At 43.6% G+C, this 22527-nt stretch overlaps 1 protein-coding gene across 1 annotated transcript in view; it reads right to left on the bottom strand.

The window, feature by feature from the left end:
- The window catches only part of CACHD1 (cache domain containing 1), a gene marked incomplete at its 5' end in the record, with an annotated part of 87453 nt that overhangs the window by 52229 nt on the left and 12697 nt on the right, over positions 1–22527 (bottom strand). The window contains one exon of the mRNA XM_082287511.1: positions 6556–6618. Within this exon, the coding sequence (XP_082143637.1) occupies positions 6556–6618 (63 nt within the window). The remainder of the gene's footprint in view (positions 1–6555; positions 6619–22527) is intronic.

The following is a 22527-nucleotide window of genomic DNA, read 5'->3' as shown; positions in this document are numbered from 1 at the left end:
GAGCCAGCAGCAAATCTCCTTCTGATGGGAGCAACCTCAGCATCCAAGGAACCCCAAAGAACCCCAAATACTGCCATGAATATTTCTCTGTTCCTCAGCAGCCTCCTCAGTCAGGTGGATCTGTGCAGAAATATCTCAGCACTTCTTTCATGTAGATTTGGGCAAAATAAGCCATCCCAGACTTTGCTTTTCCGCTGTATTCCCTGCTGCTTTCCTGGGAGGCTCCACAGGCTGAGCACTGCCTGAGTGACTTTCCTCATCGATCTAAAGCTCACTGTGCCTACTCACAGCCTACAACAGCTTCAGCTACAAACTGAAAAATCTCTAATTGATGTTGTAATATAGCAAGAAGAAAATAATGACAAAAGTCTCACACCGGTGAAATTCCTCCTGAAGCCTTTTATTGCCAGAGGCCCCTCTAAGGAAGGCAGTCCTTTTAAATCAGGACAAGGTTTAGAGGTTACACTATTCCTTGTAAGAGGCAATTTCTCTCCTTTCAGAAAGTGAAAACAAACACATTGTGACCCCTCCCACACAATTCTCAGACCATTAAAAAAAAAAAAATCAGAGCGCCTCGCTTTGGAAATATCAAATTGGGTACTTCAGCCCTTCTTTTTAAATGCTCCTGAAAAAAATTAAAAGTAGAAATAATGAAGTCAAATTTTTGCCAGCAAGCACTTCCAAGCTAGTGGTGCCTGTGGCACCTCTGCCCTCTCTCCATGCCAGGCAGAGTCCCAGCACTGGGAAGGGTGCTGGTGCTGGCCAGGGCTGAGCCTGCTGGGACACATCCCAGGCTGCTGGAGTGACTGTGCTGTCACAGAAGAGCTCGCTTGTGTCCTTCATTAGGCACTTCACAACGAGCCTGACTAATGACTGCTGGGGAAAACGGGAAGGGGACAATCTGTGGCTGCTCTTGGAGTAACAGTAACCACAGTAAACACAGTTACCAGGAGGCATCAGGTTTTACAAGGAGCATTTACTGAGGCTTTCACTCCTCATCTTTCATCAAAGGGAGGAATTATCAAAATGGATCAGGCTTTTTTTTTTTGCTCTGCACATTCTGCATCCCTTTCACACCAACCAATTATATATTTAATCGTCAGCCAGACACATCCCAAACGAAAGAATCGTCTCTAAGCAATAGACTGAGGTGTTGAATAATCAGAAATACTGATTTGCATTTCTGCAAACTTCTCCAGAGCTAAATCAGCTCCTTAACCCACAGCACTCCTCTCCCCTGCTCCCTGCACACCCCAAACTCTACAGGGATGATTTAACGGTGCTGCTGGTTTTGTGTGCTGGGAAACACCCCTGGATTTTCCAGATCCCCTGGACTAACAAATGTCTCTCCTAACTCTTACCAACAGGCCATTTTGTCACGATTGCCTTGGTTATGTGAGGAACGAGGCCTCGCTGATAGCAGCACTGCTTGGCCCCCCTTGCTCCCAGGGAATGCTGCGGCTCCGTGACAGGTCTCCAAGGAGCACAGGTTTTAATAGCACCTCGCTCAAATGACTTGCAGAATTATACCTAATTAGTTCTGTGGAATGATTTATTGCCAAGGCACCAGAGGACTGCTAATGGGCTCCTCCATGTTAGACATGCAGCACTATTAAATTGCTCCCAGTTGTTACGATAATAAGCTGTTGGGGAGATCCTTTTCTGTTTCCCAGTAAACTTTCTTTTTGTCTGGCTGTTCCCCTCAAATGTGTTCTTTAGAAGTGAATTCTTCTGTGAGAATCCAGAATTCTTCTGGAGGGGCTCAAACAAACACAAACCAAATTTCCTAAATCAAAGCAGTCAGGTTTGCTGGGTAGAAAGTTCTCTGCTCAGTTTGGGCAAATGAAATTCCAAGGTAAACCAGATACCTGAGCGTGAGATTTCTCTCTTGGTTTCCCTACCTGAAATCAGGAAGAGGGGAGAGAGCTGAAGTTTGCTGAGCATCATTAGCAGTCACAAAACTCTCAGAGGCCCCAGAACAAAAGGCCTCTCTCTGGTTTGGAATCGGGGCTGCTCTCTGATAAATGAATGCTGTACAAGCCGAGGGTTCGGTGTTGATGAGTTTTCACCTTCTAGGTTGAACAATAAAAGCGCCCCACAGCCTTTGAATTTCACCCTGCTGTGCTGAGTCTAAAGATCTGACAAATCTGTTTTTCAGAAGATCCTGTACTTCAGAAGCTGACAAAAAGCAAATGCTTTGTTCCCAAACTGCGTCTCCCATGGAAAAACCTCGGAATGGCTCAAAGTCATTCCGTTATTTTTATGGAACGGGATCCAGCGCTTCGGTCGGGGCAGGGAGTCAAGTGCATGTCAGCAACAAGGGATATGAAGCCTCCCAGAGCTCCAGACACCATTCCCTGCCCACAGCTGGAAGAACTGACTTTGTCTAATCTAAAGAACTCTAAAAATATTGCCCTCTGATAGCAAGACAATGCTCCCAACAATCCAAACCACTTCAAAACCAGGGAACTCAAAGTCACCAAGGGCAAGATGATCCAAAAATAATTTTCCGTTGAAAATTTCTTCAAATGAATAAATGTTAAGAAACTGAGGGTAACACACCAATCAAGTACTAGAAACAAATGGTTCTAATTCATCAAATTGAGAAGTATCACCCAGATGAAGCCTAACAAAACAAACTTTTTCTGCCATAGCTGGGCTTCACTGGAGCACAAAAATCCACAGCAGTGAGCAGGAATTCCAGCTCCCAGTGATTAAACCAACAGCAAGGAGTAATCCCTCCTTCCCAAGCCCTCAGCACTGCCTGGTGTGCCCATGCCCTGTGCACACTCACATCATTCCCCTCTAACTTTATTCCCTTTGCAGGGTGGTGCACTCGGCTGTGGAGCCTGTCACAGTAAAAGCTGCAGGCTTAAATCACCTTCTCCTCTTTCTAAATAAAAACCTGAAGTTTTTATCCAACACATACCCTGCTTTTTTTAACCTGCCTGGAGCTGGAGAGCTGCTGGATGCTGATGGATGCCAGACCCACACTGGTTACAAAACCTCCAAAGTAGAGAAAGAATGAGAGATAACAAATAATGAAAGGACAGAACACCGAACTATGAAACCATCCTTTCATAACTGTTAAGGCACTTTTAAGGCAAAATGGAAAACTGTGCCCCCAATCAGGCACAGAAAAGGGGCAGTGGGTACCAAGTGTGACAGACATTCCTACTCCAACTCACCCATTTTAATGAAGACTGAAATAAATCTGGATACCTTGAGATTGACATAAAGTATTATTATCCCCAGGTCCATGCACAAAGTGCTCTTCACCTCATCTCAAAAACAACAGCAGGGGGAAGCCTCCTTGGGCATTTTTCAGGATTTCTGTGTTTTCCCCTTCATTTTAATAAACAAAACAATAAGCAGTGAGTGCTCTCTGTGAACAATGCAGCCATTAGCCCTGTTTTCCCTGGATTTCCTCTGGCAGCTGACACGCAGCCAAAGCCCTTGGGTTTGCAGACAGGTTGGACTGTAACACCTGTTTCTATTACTGCAGCACCCCTGGGTAATTCACTTCAATTGTCACCATCTCCACTGACAACCTTTCATCACAACATCACTGAGCTCCTCTAATTTTCCCAGAGACATTTCCCTCATTTGCATCGTTCCCTTGAGCTTTTTTTTTTAACGCTTCTTCCCCCTCAAAGCTCCTCAGCTCTGAAGTCTCCCCTTTGCAGGGAGCTCGGAGGGAAAGCAGAGCTCCAAGGTTAGGTTTTATTTCTGGCTGTAGCTTGAAAGCCAAGGTATTTTTTTATGTTTCCAAGCCTGTATATAAAATATGCATCAGTGGGGTTGACAGGCAGGGATGCCAGGACAGACTCACAGCCAGGGATTTAACACTGTCAAGCTCCTTGGAAAGGATTGCTTACACATGGAAGAGCTGAGTTATAATTTTGAGGTTTAAATTCCCTCTGTAAACCAGAAAAATCTGGAAAAAACTACCTCTCTCCAACATCCACCAGGCATTCATCCTGCTGCTGTACCACAGCTGTGCATCCACAGAGTCCTATTCTAGAAAACTTTTAATGTTATTTATTTTTCATCTACGTGGCTCAAAGACACCACTGGTCCTGCATCAACCCTGAAGAGCACAGAGATGAGCAGGGACATGGCTCAAGGAAGGGTCATAGAATCACCTCCAGCTCCATCCCACATCTCCCATTTAATGGATTCCAACCATTTGTGGGCTCCTGGAATGCTTTGGGTTGGGAGGGACCTTAAAGCTCATCCAGTGCCACCCCTGTTCCATGGGCAGGGACACCTCCCACTGTCCCAGGCTGCTCCAGCCTGGCCTTGGACACTGCCAAGGATCCAGGGGCAGCCACAGCTGCTCTGGGCACCCTCTGCCAGGGCCTCCCCACCCTCACAGGGAAGGATTTCTCCCTAATATCCCATCTAAACCTCCCCTCCTTCAACTTAAGTCCATTCTCCCTTGTGGAAAGTTCCCATTCCTTCTTCTCTGGGTGACACTGAAAATACATTCTATTATTGCAGTCAGGATGCAGGAAACCACTTTCCAATGTGCATTTCGTCAAGGAAACCAGCACTCATTTGAGGTTTTCTACTGGCCAGTACCTTTGGCAAAGCCTCGCAAGATTTATTCCAAGAAAGATGTTAAACAGGGTGCACAACAAAACCCAGAGAAAGGGCCACAATTCCTGAATCATTCTGGAAGTACATTAAACACACAATAATTGCCTTTTATTGTGAGGCTTACAATTCATCAGCGTGTGTGAACACACCACTTTTCGCAGCCAGGGAACGTGTTGTGCTCGACAGCCAAATGTCATTTTTTCAGCATATTTCAGATCTATTTCCTCTCCAAAGACCTCTTTGCCCAGTCCAAAACCAACCAAACAAAAAATCCAACCCAACAGCAGCATGGTCTGAGCTTTTCAAGACTTCTCTCCTCAAAGCTGGTAAATCTCCTCCTGCTCAAGAGCATTTCACCCTCTCTCCTTCCTCTGTGGAGCCCAGATCCCTTCTCTCCACATCACAGAGAGCAGATGTCTGGCAGGATACTGAACACACACTGACTTCCTTGAAATCAGCTAATGCAGATTTTCCTCTCATAAAACTCCTCCTCTCCCACTTTATTTACATCACTAACTCACGCCACTGCATTCTCATATCCTATGGGAGTTCTCTGATATTGAAATAACTCACAGGGAAGGAATCCAAGTTATTTTTGGCCATTGCCAGCCAATTTTTAATAAATGATTCAAAGTCGAACAGGTTTTATCTGTCAGGTACAACAGTAATTCTATAACTGCAGACCTTAAAAGTGCAACCAGTTCGATGCTGAGAGGTAAAACTGCTCCTTGTGTGGCACAGAGAAAGCCAAAGGTATTGAACAGTTAGGCCTGAAGGCCAACAGCTGGAATTTTTCCACTTTTTCAATAAACTGAGAGTCATTATTTACATGGTTTGGTACAAAAAAACCCACGACCCCCACAGCAATTCAGTGCTCTGCCAGAAAAAAATCCCAGCTGACATAAAACCCTCATTAATTGCCTTTGGATATCAGTTGCTAAGAAAATGTTAATGAATGACCAAAGCAGGAATGAGATTTCTCTGGCAGGGGATTTCATTTGCTTACATCTGTTTGCCTTTGCTCAAGATGATCCCACTGAATGTACTACTCTTACAAAATTCAGGTTCTATTGCTGGGGATTCATGAAGGCTAAAAGATCTGGTTATTAATGAAACAGAAGTGCTCAACTGTTCTTCCATCCACTTCACTGTAGAGCTTTTAACCACAGTAATTACACTTTAGCAGAGCCCCGTTTTCTCCCCTGACAGCTTCAAATCCATCACCCCACCTCCAGTGTTTGGACAGCTCTTTATATCCACTTGGGATGAACACAGACATCTGCTCTGGGAAACAAGGACTGTCTTTTCCTCAGCGGAGAATCCATAGTCAGGACTTCTTTGAAGTTTTAATCCAGTTTCTTGGTTTCCCAAAAACACTTTTGCCTTTTAAAAGCCATCTGATCTGTCTGATCCAGCCCACATGGCCCTTCTGTGGTGCACAGACCACCCAGGAATACTCCTGGAAATGCTGCCCTACACGACACAGAGCCAGAGAACCCATCCTGAGGGATGTCAGGATGGTTTGGGATTGAAATTTTCGAAGTCAGGTGACAATTATACACTCTCATGGTCCCTTTGCTTGCAAGCACCCACCTGGGCATGCCTACAGGGAAGGCAAAGCCTCTGGAGGGCAATGGAGCTGGAGAAGGGGCTGGAGCCCCAGGAGCAGCTGAGGGAGCTGGGAAGGGGCTGGAGCCCCAGGAGAGGCTGAGGGAGCTGGGGAGGGGCTGGAGAATTCCTGAGGGAGCTGGAAAGGGGCTCAGCCTGGAGCAAAGGAGGCTCGGGGGGACCTTGTGGCTCTGCACAAGTCCCTGACAGGAGGGGGCAGCCGGGGGGGTCGGGCTCTGCTGCCAGGGAACAGGGACAGGTTAGGAAAGGGACCATAAATCCAGACAGAACTGAATTCCCTGAGCTCACTCTGCCAGTGGAGGTGGGAAGGGGTTTTGGACTCACCTGTTGAACTTCACTTTCTCCATTCGATATTTTCTCTGTGTACACGAAGGAGTTGAATATCCTCTGCAAGAAAAACCAGAAAGGATGTGTGAGAGGCTTTTTTGTCATAAGTGTCCCATGAAAGCAGCTCCAAAAAGTGGATGGGTGAGGAAATGGGGTCAGAGAAGGACCTGAGGAGTCTCCCAGTGCCAGGCTTCCCGAGGGGAATCATGTCTCCATGTGAGGATCTGCATGGAGAGGCTGACTTTGGGAAGTAAAGGCACAACAGGGCTTTTTTCCAAACATCTGTTTATTTACCAAACTGCCAGAAGGTGCTAAAAATAGTTCCACGTGCAAACTATGACCCTTCTCTTGCTAAACATTTAACCCAACATAACTACTTTTAAAAGTGCTTGTTTCCAACTAAAACACAACAGGCTGGGAGCAAAATTTAAACTAATGTAATGTGTGGAAAACAGACAAGTGAGACCCAAGTTTGAACACATCCTGATCAACCTCATAATGGCAAAAAAAAAAAAAAGAAAGATGTGTCAGAAGATAGAAGTGAGAGCTGTGTCCTCCCCTGGGAAAGCTTCCCACCAGTTCCCAGGGGGACAGGTGACAGCCACACTGCCATCCCTGTTACAGACACAGAGGAAAAACCACTCAGCACCTCGTTAATATTCTGCTTCCAGACTGAAAAAGAAGATGGGAAGGATTTGGGGTTACACCAACAGCATCCCTAAAAAGTTTGCCTGATCACCTAAGTTTCTCTTCCCAGATTTCTCATTTCCAAGGGCAGCTTTCACCTTGGGAACAGTGGGGCCGTCCCCACTGGAAAATGTCGAATATCCCTAAAATATTCCTTTGCTTTCTTAATCTTAATTGATACCACAACAAGTGGTGTCAGTAGCTGTAATGGTAATAAATGGAGGTTATTTAGGCTGTTCAGACATTTCTCCAGGGGAGCTGGGATTTCACTGAGGGAATGGATCCCACATCTATCAGGGTTGAGTAGCACACATGACACTGCATCTGGCAAAGGACAGCGATTCCTAAAGACCCTGGATTGTATTATTAGCAATAATGATTGCAATTACTAAAAAGTCTAAATTTCATCCAAATCCTTTGCAGCCCACAGCTCCAAGAGTTTCTTTGGTGCAGGTTCAGCTGATTCCCTCCCAGCACAGCTACAAGGCAGCTATGACTGACAAAACCAGCCTGGGAAATCCTTTGGTGTGCTCACCATCATCACTTCCCCTTATCCCTCTCCCTCCTGAGGACTTGAAGAATTTCAAAAATGTGAACTCTTCATTCTGAAGAAGCATTTGGAAGGGCAGCAATAAATCTCCTCGGTTTACAAGGCTCAGCCAGCCAAGAAGGGGGGGCAGGGGAGGGGAAAAAAAGGCATCTACCCTTAAAGGCTGCCTGTACATCAAGATTTCCTCTTCATCCAGACCTTTGTTTAAAGTTCTGCTTGGGTACTTTAACTCCAAACATGTTGGCTTTTTTTTTTCCCCTCCCTCATGAGATGAAAAGATAATTTAAACATCAGAAGAAAATACATTAAAGCATGTCATTTTGATGCAAAATGTTTTAAATGAATTGAATTTTTCTGTCCACGCAGCATTTAGTGTGCAGACATCAAAAGGAACAAGGAGGAAATAGACTGTCAGCTCCTGAAAATGGAGCTTTCTGTCCCTAACACAAAGCTGACCCTTTTTCCACCCTTTTCACACGTAGCCTGTTTATGAACTTGCAAAATAATGCCAGAGAACATCATCTATGGTTATGTAAGAGTCACAGTGCCAGCAGGAATTTATTTGGCTTGGTTTTTAACCTATTTTTACTTGATTTTGAATTAACTGATTTTTTAAAAATGCTCTGGTATATTCTGTTGTTTTAATTAAAAGCACTGCCATGGCAGAGAGGGGGGAGCAGGAGTTTCTCGGTCAAACTAAGCACAGATAATGAGTAAACCAACAGTAAAAATCGAGTAAGGATGGAGAATCCAACCCCGAGGCTACACGTGAACTGCTCAGCCCCTGCCTGGGTCTGGTCCCTACTCGGGATATCTGCTCCCCCTACTCAAGAATTCCTGTGCACAATTCCACCCCGGGGCAAAAACATCCTTAAGCTATTTTCACTAACTTAAAGAGTGACCTAACTTAAAGCAGCAAATCAGAGCTAAGTGGCAACCTCAAATGAAGCTGAGGGAGCTTCACGGCGCAGAGAGAAAGTCAGCCCCACACACAACCCCAGAAAAACAGTCTCAATATTTAGGAGAACTTGCCCTGCAGTGTACACAGCCCATTAGCATCTGTACTTTATTCTTCCCACCCCTCTGGTTTAATTGGATCTGTGGAGCAGATGGCAGCAGGCTCAGCTCCCTGCACAGAACAATCACACACGTGTTTAATGAGATGCTTGCCCGGGATTATTCGCCGTAACCCATCACCACTCGCTCTCCCAATGTGGGAAGGCTGTGCTGGCTCAGCATCCAGCCCTTCCCTAGCTCAGCATCCAGCCTTTCCTCTGGATCAGTATCCAGCCCTTCCCCAGCTCAGCATCCAGCCCTTCCCTAGCTCAGCATCCAGCCTTTTCCCTTGAGCTGCTCCTCCACCAGACACAGAATATCTCCATCCCCACCATCACTCCCAACATCTCATCCCACACCACCCCAAACCCTCAAACACTATCTTATTTTATTTTATTTTCCTTCATTTGCCTTTGTATGCAGTAATTAACTGGGAAAAAACCCTTTTATTTTCACATCCAGGTGGAACTGTCCCAGCACTGTGATTGAAGCAATCCCTACTTTCCAACACTAAATAAACAGTGTTGGAGAGTTTGATTTATCCTGACACTTCCACAGCAGCGAGAGGACAAGTGGAAACGGCCTTAAGATGAGACAGGAGATTAAGATTAGATACTAGAACACTGGTTTTGGTTGCTCAGGGAGGTGATGGAGTCCCCATCCCTGGAGGTGTTCTGGATCTGGGAGATGGGGTTTCATGGTACCAGTAGTGGTACCACAGCTGGCCTTGACGACCTTAAAGGTCTCTTCCAAGCCTGACGATTCTCTAATTCTAACATTTTAAAGGTTATAATAATCTTTCTAAAGATTCTTTTGGAATTATTCAAACTTTGAAGAGCAAAGCACTTGCTTGGCTGTACCTGCAGCTCTCTGCTCAGGTTTAGCCTCAGTGCTGCTGCCAGGGGCTGAGCACAAAGCCCGGAGCCATTCCTGGGACCTCCAGCAACACCCAAATTCCGGGCACAGCATTCCTGCTCCTGCTCCTCCCCAGCCCTCCTGTTTGGCTACACAAACACCAGCCTAGGCAGAGAAAATCGTGGTATCTGCAGGGAGCACCGCAGGATTCCTGGTGACCCACGACAGCTCCTCAGGAAAGCTGGGAGATGTGTCCCTGTGAGCCTGCAGGGGATGCCCTGGATAGAGTCCTGAGGAAGCTTGGCTTGTTTTCCAAACACACATTTCCAAAGCATCAGACTCTTGCTTCCCTAAGCTCTTTAAGTACCTGGCTGGGTCAAAGCACTTGCAACTTCCTAGGAAATTCTTCCAAGGTACCTCCATATATCCTTTAATGACTTCCAACTGCCTGGCTTTTAGCTCTGACTCACAGGACAAATATTTGATAAGAGAGGTAAATCAGGAAGCAATGAGAGGATCCAGGAGCAGGGGGCTGGGACAGGGAAGATTTGGACCTGGCACAGGTGGGGTCTGACAGTGATGGATGGGCCCAGCATCCAAACCACATCTCAGGGTAGGATGGAGTCAGGTTTCCCACCAACCCAGAGATAAGCTTGAGTTTAGCTTTGCTGTGTCCCCAAAAAAAAAAGGCTTAAGAGACTTTTATTCATTTCAAACTGAAGGCAACTCGGTTTTAAAACTGGGAGAAGACTCTAAGCCAAGCACAGCATAAAATGTAAAATATTAACTGGCTTGTTCCCTCAGTTCCTCGATATTAAAATGTGCTGCAGGGAGAAAAACACTTCCAAAAGTCCAGTCTGACTGCCAGTACAGCATCAAAACAAGCAGAAAAAGCCACCACCCCCAAATCTCCAAGGTCCCCAACCAAACATGAGCACCAACTGCTCTGCAGAGCACTCAGCCATTTGCACATCACTTTATTTGCCAGACAAGACATGAATCCATCTCCCTGACAACAAAAATAACATTTTTTGAGACAAAGAGAATGAGGGAAAACAAACACAAGATTAGTAAAATAGCCACTAAGCTGTAAATATATTGAAGCTGCTTTACCATGTATACTACAAGCCATTTAAAAGAGAAAAAAAACCCATCTTTCAGCAGGTTTAGGGCATGGATTGCTGTTACCTGTCATATTTGGGTAAGGAATCAATGACAAAAATCAGTAATATTTAAAAAGTTACATAGAACAATAAAATGTAGGCGTGTAAAAATACAGACAGATTTAGCTCAGCAGGGCTGTGATACTTTTTAAACTTCAAGCAGCCACTAACTAGGGTCTGGTTCCTACTTGAAAGGTTAATGTTTTAAAAAGTGGTGAGCAAACAAATATCCATCAAATCCCTTTTCTGGTGGAACTCACCAGTGAGGTTGTTTTCAGGGAAACCTGTGGCTTCTGCCTGGCGTTTATTTTTGCAGCGTCTGAAGCCATCTCGTGTTCTGTTTTGTTACCATTTTCTAAAACCAAGGAACATTAAATAGAGGCTTCCCAGGAGATCAGGGACATGCTCCGTGTTTTCCTCCAAGAATTCACAATAAGGCATGGAAGGAGCTGAAGTAAATTGGAGGAAAACACAGGGAAAGGCAAATCCAGTGGGAAGGGAGCACTGATGGCAGCGGCTACAGATGTGAAAGGAATATCCCAACACTACTCTACAAACGCCTCTCTCTTTCTGTGGGCTCAAAAAAACCCCCATGTTTTCAGAAAGGATTTAATTAATTAATGCTCTTTCTCATTACAGCATTTGTGGAGCAGCAACAGACACCTGAATCAGAGAGAAAAGCGATGCTGAGCTCAGGTCAGTCAGTGCTGTGCAGGCTGTTGGAAATGATATCACTTTCCTAACTCATTTTGCCAGTTAATGCCTTTAATTCACTATTCTAATCAATTGTTTTAATTAATCATAAGCAGTGTGATTTCCACTTTATGCTGCATGGGATTTCTAGCATGTAGCTTTCTTCTCAGACTGATATTATTGGAATTTGATTGGAAAATAGCTGAAATTTGAAGTTTTGCTGAACTAAGCCTGATGAGCTTCAATGACCCTGAAACCTGGGCACCTAAAATGCAGATTTTATACCCCTTCAAGGAACTGCAGCAGAAAGCAGAAGGTAAATAAGAGCCTAACAAAGAAAACACAGCATATGCTGGGAAAAAGATATTAAAAAGACTGAAAAATGGTGACTAATTAGCATGAGAACTGAGAAATCAATAACCAGTAGAGGAGAGAATACTAATTAATAAAGAGAATTATGTAAGTTACAACCAATGAACATTGCAGGCTCATAACACACCTTTTGGGTACACAAATCCCCCAATATTTAAGGTTTTAAGTGGGAAAACATCATCTCCCTTCCCATTTTTTCTCTTAACGAAGATTGCTCACCAAGTCCCTATTTAAGACTCAAGCTACCACTGCCTTCTGCCAGGTGCCCATCACATTTCTGCAGCACTGGAATATATTCTGGGCAACACAGGAGAACTGGGATTCAAATTTCATCTTAACTTGACAGCAAAAAGCATCTCAGCTAACATTTATATATCAGCTGCAGGCAGTAAAATCCCATGGGATCATTTCAGCCTCAGAGGGGAGATGGGGAATAGGCACAACACTGAAAAGGAGCAAAGGGGAGCACAATTCTTATAAATTTGTTTCCTTGGGAAACTCCAGGCATTTGCAAGGAGAGAGAACTATGGAAAATGGAGTAAGTGCCAAAAAATGCAATCAGGAACCAGCAGGTTTTTTTTGTCTTCTTTTTCAAGGGACCAGAGAAGAGGAAGGGAAAAAGAGCGAGAGGGGAAAATACCCCAAGAAAATGAGTTCCACATGTTCAAGAGATTATTGATTTAGCCATTGTAACTTGACTAAGGTTATTCTCCTGACAATGTGTATGGCAGAAAAAAAAAAAGTCATGCTACCCAACCTTAAAACACAAAGCAGATGGACTTCTCAATGGCATTGGATTTTTTATTCCTCATTCCAGCCTCTAGGATGGAAAACTTACAGTATTTCTGTGGGTTTTTTCAGGTCAAGAACATTTTGATCAGTGAACTGTTTTCACCTTGCTGCATTTTGTTGGTCCTTTTCCCTTTAAGAGAACCTAAAATTGAGCATTTAACAGGAGCAAAATTGACCTGAGCCTTCATTCTGTTGGGAGAACTCTGGGTTTCAGTTTTCCAGTTTGCTTTCAAACTCATGTCAAAATGACTAAAAATTGGGAAAAAAATTTAAGCAGCAGCCCAAGACTTGTAAATAGCTGCAATCCTAGAGCCAGAAGGGCTTGATACCACTTTAGTGTAATCATTGTGCTTGTCCAATTTGGTCATGAATTCAATGTACAGCAAGTATAGAGAAAAAACATGGATCAATTGATGTAACATTCCAGCCAGGATTGTGTAATTTTACAGTAAAGTCAGGAAAAAAATCCCAAAGCACAAAGGGACAGACACACACCAAGAGATGTAATTTTGTTTCCTGATCACTTTTACATAATTAAGGCAGAGGCTGATGGGTTTTGCTTGGAGAAATGCTGCAGCACAGGGACACTACTTGAATCAGAAAACAACAATACCCAAGCAGACAACCTTAAATCCAAGGATTTAAAGACCATAAATCACGGCACTGAACTTCTGTGCATGAAATAAATGGGCTGATGGCAACCTAATTACAGAGCTGTTTGCTTTAAGTGTCCAAGAGTATCATTTTTCAGGATCTCTCAGCAGGAACCATCAGCATCCACAGGATAAATATCCCAAAAGCCTTCCCTACAACCTCTGTGGAACGGGAGCTGTCTCCCAGTGCCTGCACTTGGAGAGACACCCACATTTAAAGGTTTAACACACACTGCAGTCCACGTGCAGGTGCTTGCACCAAAACACCCACACTTTTGTCAAGAGATAAATAAAGGGTGAGTAGGATCCTGAAGAAGACTGGCAGGACATAATTACCTTCCTGTGAGTCAGCGTTTGGAATAAAAACTACAAGGTTGCTCTCATTTATAGTATTAGTTGTATTAATAAGTACAGAAGTTTTAAGGTCATCTGTTTAAATATCTCATCTGCATCATTTTTATACGGTGATTTGTATGTTGTTTATATTTGGTATGATCCCCACCCTTCCTTTTCCAAGCAGAAAGCAGTGGGAGCAAATCTGTGCAATTTTAAATTCTTAGGTTTAATCTCTCACCTGAAATTTAAAAGAACTTCAGAAAATACCTCCAGAAGATAAACACCTTGCATTATTTATATTAATGATTCCCTCCAACCTGGAGGTGAAGTTATTTTCAAATAACTGTTACATCTCAAAGTGACTCCAGACACAACAGGAGGGTGGCCTTGCCAAGCAGGACCTCAGGAGGTCTTGTCCCACCTCAGCTGTTCTGCAGTTCCCTGGGGACACAAGGCCAGTCCCAGGGCTGTGACCCCACATTTAAAAGGGGGGGGTCAGTCACCAAACACTTCCAGAAGCAGAGGAGAGGCCATTTAAGCCGCACTCATCTGACCTTGGGATTTGAAATCCCCTGGGAGTCTCTGTGGGCTTTAGGAAACACCATTTTGCCACACTTCAGTGCTAAGGAAAAGAGCATTACTCATCCACCAGCACTGGAAATGGATATTTTCCCCTCTGCTCCCAAAACAGGGTTGGAATGAACTCAAACAGTAAGCACAGTGATGGATCTGACAGCTTGGTATTCCATGAGCCAGAATTCCACCTGGAACCACCAACATCCTAAACACAGCAGCAGCAAACTCTGTCCTGCAGCCCCAAAAATAACAAGACAGGTGCAAAGTAGCAACTAATTCCTGGGTAAATACAGCAAAGAAGGTAATCCCTGGAAGAAAGTGCTCACCCACTTCTCCAAGGAGCTGAGCTGTCCCACGGCATCCAGAGGTGCCCACAGCCACTAGGACTGTTCTTCCCTCGTTTTTTCAGGGAGCTGTGGGCCAGCCAAGTACCAAAACCTTGGGAATGCTCGCTGGGAGCTGGCTGATTAACTTCTCCCTCGTGTTGAACTCGTTATCTCAGGACACAGGAGGAGGCAGAGCAGCCCGCAGAAAACAAATGTAATCTTCTGGAAAGAGCACAGCCATTAGATGTTATCAGTTTGCAAAAAAAATTAAAAGATTGAGACTGGAGGAAGCTCATGAATTGAATTCTTACAGCACTTCAAAGCAATTTGTGCATGAATGCGAGCATTTAGTCTTCTAATTAAAAAAGGGAAAAAGCAAGCAAAATAGCAAGACATCATTTACATGAAAGAGGGGGGAGTAAAAAAAACCAAAAAACAACCAACAACCAAAACTCAAACAAAACCTCCAGTGTTAATCAAGCACAGAGTGGATTCCAACCCAGAAAAGGGAGAGAAAGCTCCAGATTTAATGAGGGAAGGCGTTGGAGAGGAGCAGAACTCGCCTCAGTGCTTTCTGCAGCACTCCTGCCAAGCCATCCCACAGGAATTTCTACATCCAGCCTTTGGGAGCAAAAACTCATCAGATGTTGTGCAAAGCAGGGCCCTTTATTCCTGCCCCCTCACTGTTTTCTAAACAAGCCAAGGGTGGGGCTCCGGGGTCCTGGCTCTGGGTCCCAGGGGATGGGATGGTCCCACCACAGCAGGGATGGAGAGGATTTTTCTGAAATATCGTTTACCCTAAATAAAGATAATGACCCCAGCCTTCTAATCTAATGATTATAAATATATTTACCTTTCAAACACTGAGCAGCAAGAAGTTACACTCAACTCCAGCTTCAAAATCAGACTGTGCTCTTCTGAGGAGCTGTGATTAACAACCCTGAATGATTTCTGTGTCTGAAAATCGATGCCTCAAATTAGCAGCTGAAATTTGTAAGAACTGCACCTCCCCAAAATCTCCCTAAAGGCATTTCACCTGTGCAAACACAACCCCTCAGGTTACAATGCAGGACTTTTTCAGTTTCCACTCAGGCATCTCCTCCTTAGCCAGGGGAGGAGCTTTTTGCAGCTATTTCTATGCCAGGGATGCTCCTGGCTCCACATTCCCGTGAATTCAAGCCATGCATCCTTGGAGTCAGTGCAGGAGGAGAGTTCTGCTGGGTTATCCCAGACTTCCCACTGCTTATCCTCAAGTTTTCAAGGGAGAAATGTACTATCTGCAGCTTCAGCTCTGCTTGGAAAAACTGCCCATTTTGGGGCTTTTTATAAGGTCAGTGTTACTAATCAAAGATACAGGAAAACGTGGGAGAAAAAAACACAATGCAAAAGAGCTGCAGAGCAGAGAGAACAGAGGAAAAAGAAACCAGCTTTCAGGATGTTTAGAAACAGCCTGGGTTCTTTTGGAAGATTGTTTTTTCCTCTATTCTGAGTTGTTTTTACCTCCCCAGTGCAACCTTCCAAGTCCAGGAACAGACTGGACTGCAAACTGCACAATCCCAGCTGTGGAGGATGGAATTGATACCTCAAATTGATATCAGATTCATGTTTTGCAAACCTAAATCACACCAGATCTTGCTACAGGCACAGCCCTGGGACCCTGCCCATCCACACAGTAAATTGTAATTTCTGGCCAACAGAGCAAAACATCACGAGGACAGACAACAGAATGTGGGAGCAGATTTCCACTGTAAAAAGGGAATTTAAACTGGAGGGAACCAGCTTTTCAGAAAAAAAAACCAACCCAGGAAGTTGACAGTGGTAGCATTAATTCCTTCCCTGATGTGATGTCATTGCCAGTTGGGTTGTTCCTATTAAAAAGATCAAAAAGGCCTCATGTGCACACACATTGTTAAAATTCAAGCAGTGACAGAGGCAATTACTATTTTTCATTCCCTCTATAAATATTATTACAAGCTGCTTTTTCACAAAACATTTACAAACCACGAAGCAAATCCAGTGCTCCCGGTAAATGAACACAATTAAACCAATTTCTCTTTCAAAACAGGAGAGAATTACTTGACCTCTCTTTTAATCTCGAGTCATGTTTAACTTTGTCTAAATAAAATATTTTGGAATCTCTGGAGAAAAGGCTGCTCATTTACTCCAAACAAATCTCTGCTGTGATTTCCTTCAGTGGTGCCACTTCTATGAACTGTCTTCTTTGAGAAGCACTTGTGCTGATCATGGGTAGTGTCATCTTCATTAAAGATAATCAAGAATCCCTAGGCAGATATTTGCACTTGAAATTAGATGTTTCATAACATTTCAATATTTCCTAACATCCGTTCATATTTAATTCTTGAGGATGCTTCAGTGCACAGGAAATACGGATCAGTCCAAGCAGTTTTCCAACTAGAAATCGTTCGGAGCAAGAGGCCGACAGGACTGAGTGGCAAACCTGAAATTGAATTAAGGATTTAAGGCTGGATAGGGACCACCTCCAGCTCAGCAACTAAATAAATTCCCTTTCTTTTGCCTTTCTGTGCAATTATCTGTGTGTTGCACATCTGTCTGAACACGCAGGAACGACACCATAATCCACTTTGGGCTCGGGATTAGCGAGTTCAGGCTCCAAGGAGAAATAAAGGCATTAACACTACTTTGAATGGAGAATGGAAGTAGATTAATGCTACTCAGGGAATGAATATTCCTGTTGTCTCACAGTTACTCCTACAGTGGTAGCAGGATTTGACTGGCAGGAAGTGAAGGGGGGAAAATAAGATTTAATGGGCTGAAAAATTTTCATTACGCTGATAGTGATAATTTATCTTCACAAATTAATGAATAAATTTCAACTTTAATAAATTGCTGATACACAGGAATTAACTTCAGCACTCTGTTTCAGCATGGAATGTGTATTTTAATTTCCAAAAGCTTTCCATGTGTGTTTTCACAAGGCAGTTTTTGCACTGGGAACTGACAGACACTGGAACAGCCCGAAACTCCTGTCTCACCTCCCCAGCTGGACTTTTATTCTGTTTTTTTCACTCCTAACGAGGACACAAACACAAGGTTCCAAAATCAAAAGCATCAGGCAGTATAAAAGTTCAAAACATTCCAAAAACTGATGTCCATCCCCAAACACAGAGGACAAAAATGAAGTAAGGGTGCGAATTTCTGGGTTAGAACGAATTCACCAAATACTGAATTTCTTAAAATGAGACATTAAGTTATGAAAATTCTGAGAGCTGTGAGAGGCAAAATCCTTTCTCCAGTGTCTCATAACACATTAAATCAGGGTTATAAATTATGGGATGTGCTCCTGTTTCTCACTTGCAAACAAATGAAGAGTAAGTGGCAATATGAAGCAGCTGCCCGGATCTCACTGTGTATAAGTGGTAAGAATTTAAGCCAAATTTGAAGTAAAAATGACCAAATAACCATTACCACCAATTCCCACTGTCTTTCCCACATTTCCTGGCTCTGCAGCCCCTCATCCCCACGTACCAGACTTGGCTCCCTCCTCCATGTGCTCCCACTTTCATCCACAAAACGTTTCCAGTCTGAGCATTATCTCACGGAAACGTAAATTTTCCTGGCAGAAAAGGTCCCACGGTGTGTTTGGGTTTACTCTGCTCCACATGTTCAGAATTACGACCAGGTGACCCCTGCATCAACCTAAAAAACATGGAATACCAACCAAATCCTCCCCAAACACCAAGTCAGGGATTAATAAATGATAATTACTGAATTTTAGGACAGTTTAGGAGTGCATTCTGATTGATAAACACAGCGATCACTAATTGCTTGTGTTAATTGGATATTTTTAAATGTATTTGCATCCTATTTCCACCATTATTAACCACAAGCTACTATTGCTATAAAAGTGATTGGATCCTCTCATTTAAATAACCAAAAACTCCCACAAGGAAGCTATAAAATGCATAAAGTATAGAAGAAGTGGGGAAATGAGGTTCCTGAATTAATTTTGATGTGCTCCTTGTGGAGAGAGGGGATAAAATGAGACAAACAGTTTCTACACTGTCAATGCCATTTTAAGTTCACAAGTTGCAAAATGAGTTTTGCTTTCAGAGTTTGACATATCCTGATCAAGCACTAAGTGCCCTGAAAGGCAACAACAAAACAAACCCAGACAAAACAACAAAACCCAACCTGTAAGATTCAACTGCTGACAAAGCCCTAATGAAAACACAGATATTGGTTTAAAAAAAACCCCCAAAGCTGCATTTAACACCTCTCCCCCCCATTAATCAGCTATTGTTCCACCTGTTCTGAAGATTCATTTTACATTGATTTTACACGCCTGCATTAAAAAAAACCAATGCTTTCTTTGATATTCATAGAACCCCAGCATGGTTTGGGGTGGAACAGACCTTGAAGCTCATCCAGTTCCACCCCATGCCTTGGGTAGGGACAGCTTCCACCAGTCCAGGTTGCTCCAAGCAAGGAGGTAAAACCCAGACTATTTCACTCAGTTTGAAGTATGAAGATGAAATATTCTGCATGGAAACTTCAAGAGGAGAAATCAATGCATGGGAATAGCACTGAGCAGCTGGAAACACTTCCAGGACCAACAGAGAGCTCACAAGCTCTACAATTTAGACTTTTCCTACAACTTTCCCATCCAGGTATTCAAAACTTCACAGAAAAGCCAAAGTATCCCACACAAAGTGACAAGAAACGCATCAGACAAAGCCCTGTGACACCCTCAGGTGCTGCAGGAGGAGCAACCACCACCACTTGACTCAGAAACTGCAGCCTCAGCAGTCACAGCTCATTCCAGAACTCAGCTTCACAGGATTCCTTCAGGATTTATCCCTCGAATCAAGAACAGACTTGAGATTCACACCATTTTTAAAAAAAAGGTCCTCATGCCAAGTATTTCACTCTATTTTAACTATTTATCCCCCTTGCCATGCCTTGGAAGATTGTTGTTCAGCACAGGGGTTACAGGGAGGTTAACACCCTACCAGAAGGGGCTCCTCAGGTTTAAATTTATCCACCAAAAAGAGAAATTCCTACCTTCTCCTTCTCCACAGGGGCATTTTTAACACACATTTGTAGAGGAGGAGCCACAGCCACGGTCAGATGTGAGGAGTCCACGAGCTGCAGCTCATCTGAGAGCAGAAGAGCTGAAAACAGCCTCCAACCACTCATTTTTTTGGGGTAGAACTTTACTGACCAAAGGAAAAACACAAAAAGAAGACCAAATTGCCATTTTCTTGCCTAGACTGAAACAAAACCCAGCACCACATCTCACAGAACAAGAGGTTCTGCTCAGATTTTATAATCCCATTATTTATTACCACATTTGTTCCAGCAGATTTTTATTTTAAAAACAAGTTCCCCCCCCCCAAGCCACATTTAGGCTTTCAAAGACTCTTAATTTTCCTTTCAGTGAGGTATTACTGTATTTCCTTGCCCTTGGAGAGTTTTATCTGGGATTATACACATGTACCAAAACACAGCTGTTCCACTTCTTGGCTCCTTTATTTTTTTTCCCAGAGAAAAACCTGCCTCTATCAGGCACCCAATTAGCTGCTCACTATCAAAAGGCTGCTTGGGCCTTTCATCTGCTTGAAAACTGGATTCAAGTGAGAGGGTGTCATGGAAACTGTGGCTGGGGTCATTTCCTGTTGCAATTTTTCAGTCACCAAAAATAAAATAGCAATAACAATAATAGAGGGGTTTTTTCTGATTTTAAAAAAAAGAGTATTTGTTATCCCAAACAAACAGCAGCTGTGTGAAAAGGAAAATTATATTGTTTTTCATGAGAAATCTTCATCTGACAAAGCAGAAACTGATTTCTATTCAATGTTCAACTCTCTCCTAAAAAACTGAAGATCACACATGCAGAACACAAAACTTTCAGCAAATATGCAGTGAAACTAATGAAGAATTTAAAATTAAAAGCCCAGCTCACTGTACTACCACAGAGTGTGTATTTCTCTAAATATTTCACTGAGCAAGTAGGATAGAAAATTATAGATAATTATACAGGAGATTCTAGCTAATGAGCTAAGGACAGTACTCCAAATTAAAAAAAAAAAAAAAAATGGGAAAGTTCATGAACTAGGGAGCTTTTTATCCTTCAGATGAGTCATAAATAGAGGTAATCAAAAATCTGAAAAAATAAGAATACCTTAGTCCTTTGCCAGATTTTGTTGTGTTTTGATTAAAAAGATAAGGGAGAGGAGAAAACAATACCATAAATTTGCACCTGTTCCCAGATAACGGAGTTTTTTAAACACAGAGTTAAGTGGGGGGATAACAGGGAAATGCAAATAACTCCTCTTAGAGAGGAATTGAATCAAGGATCTGACTTCTGTGAGAGATTTTCTTTGGTGAGATTGAGGAATACCTGGAACACATCCATTTATGAGCACACCTGGAAAGGTCCTCATTTGGTTTATCCAGAAAATGCTCCAAGTTCACTTGGCAAAAAGGCCTTGAGTGCTTTGTCTCCAAAAGCTTCTTCCAATTATTCCAATGGAATTCTCACTCAGCTCAATGACATCAATGCAGAACATCTTGGTTGATCCTGAGACAAGAAGTGCTTTCAAGTCCCAGAAGAACAGAGCCCAGCCCACTGCCTTTCACCCCCTTCGCATTCACCGCGGCCATGCACGTTCCTCTGGCAGCATTTTCCAACTGAATTCCCTTCCAAGCCCTTTGAAGGCACCTGGGTGTAGCCCAGCCCTTGGCTTTTGCCCTCAGCCACCACACAACCAACAGCTCTGCCCTTGGAGAAGCTGCAGACGCTCAACTCCAGCCAGCCAGAACAACTTTGGCTCTCTCTTGGCGTGATGGAGTCTCCAGCGTGGCCACACACGGATCAGATGGAGACAGGCAGCTGGTGCCCAAGGCAAGGAGCAAGGTGAGGTTCACCACAGGCATTGCTGGGATCCAGGCACATCTGGCTGGAGCTACCCAAGCACAGGCAGCCCCCAGCTCGTCCTCACCGGGATGTTTTCTCGGGAACACGTGAGCAGTGTTTGCACACCAACAGGGGACACCAACCTTTCCCACCAGGGACACACCACAGGAGGCTCAGGGTGGTCAGCAGCAGGAATTTCTGCATGGAAAGGCTGGTCAAGCATTGGAACTGCCCAGGGAGGTTTGGAGTGCCCATCCCTGGCAGTGCCCAAGGAACTCCTGGATGTGCCTGGGGACAAGGTGGGGATCAGGCACAGCTTGGACGTGATGGGCTGGGAGGGCTTTTCCAACCTTAATTATTCTAGGATCTGACCAAACTAGAAACCCTACTCCAATCACATCTATCCAATTTCTAATTTAATTAAATGCGTGGATTTGCTTGTGTATGTTCCCCCACCCCTTTTTTTTTTTCCTTTTTTTTTTGTTAATAATCTTCTTTTCCTTCACCTTTATTCAGCCATTTCCAAACCAGAATAGATTTCCCAAGGTTTTCCCAGGAGCTGAAGCTCTCTCTGCTTGCAACCCCACAGAGCACCACATGAATGAGTAACAATGCAAAAGGAGACATCTTTATCAGACAACTCCAAGACTTTTTTTCCTGAAGTTTCGCTCTTTTTGTTAATGGAAAGTTAAATATATATCCACTAAATTCTTGTTCTTGTGAAGATTATTGCCAGGTCAAACTGAACATATCCATGACCTTGAAGCCTTATGTTTTGAGGAAGAAAGGTAAGGTTAGAAAAGTTTTTTAAGACCCACAGACAGGAAACAAAATGTAGCTGAGAGATTAAACAGAAGATGAAAGACAACATCAAATCTCAGTTTAAAAAAATAATAAACACATCAAATGCTGTTGTGGTAAGTGGCCATTACAGACAAACCTGACATAAAGGAACTGAGAAAAGTCGTCCCAGTGTCCCCAGGTGTGGTCGCTGCTGTTGCTGCCACAATCC

The sequence above is a fragment of the Coloeus monedula genome (assembly GCF_965178545.1).
Source record: "Coloeus monedula genome assembly, chromosome: 9".
Taxonomy (NCBI): Eukaryota; Metazoa; Chordata; class Aves; order Passeriformes; family Corvidae; genus Coloeus; species Coloeus monedula.
This window is presented reverse-complemented; position numbering and strand designations above follow the sequence as displayed.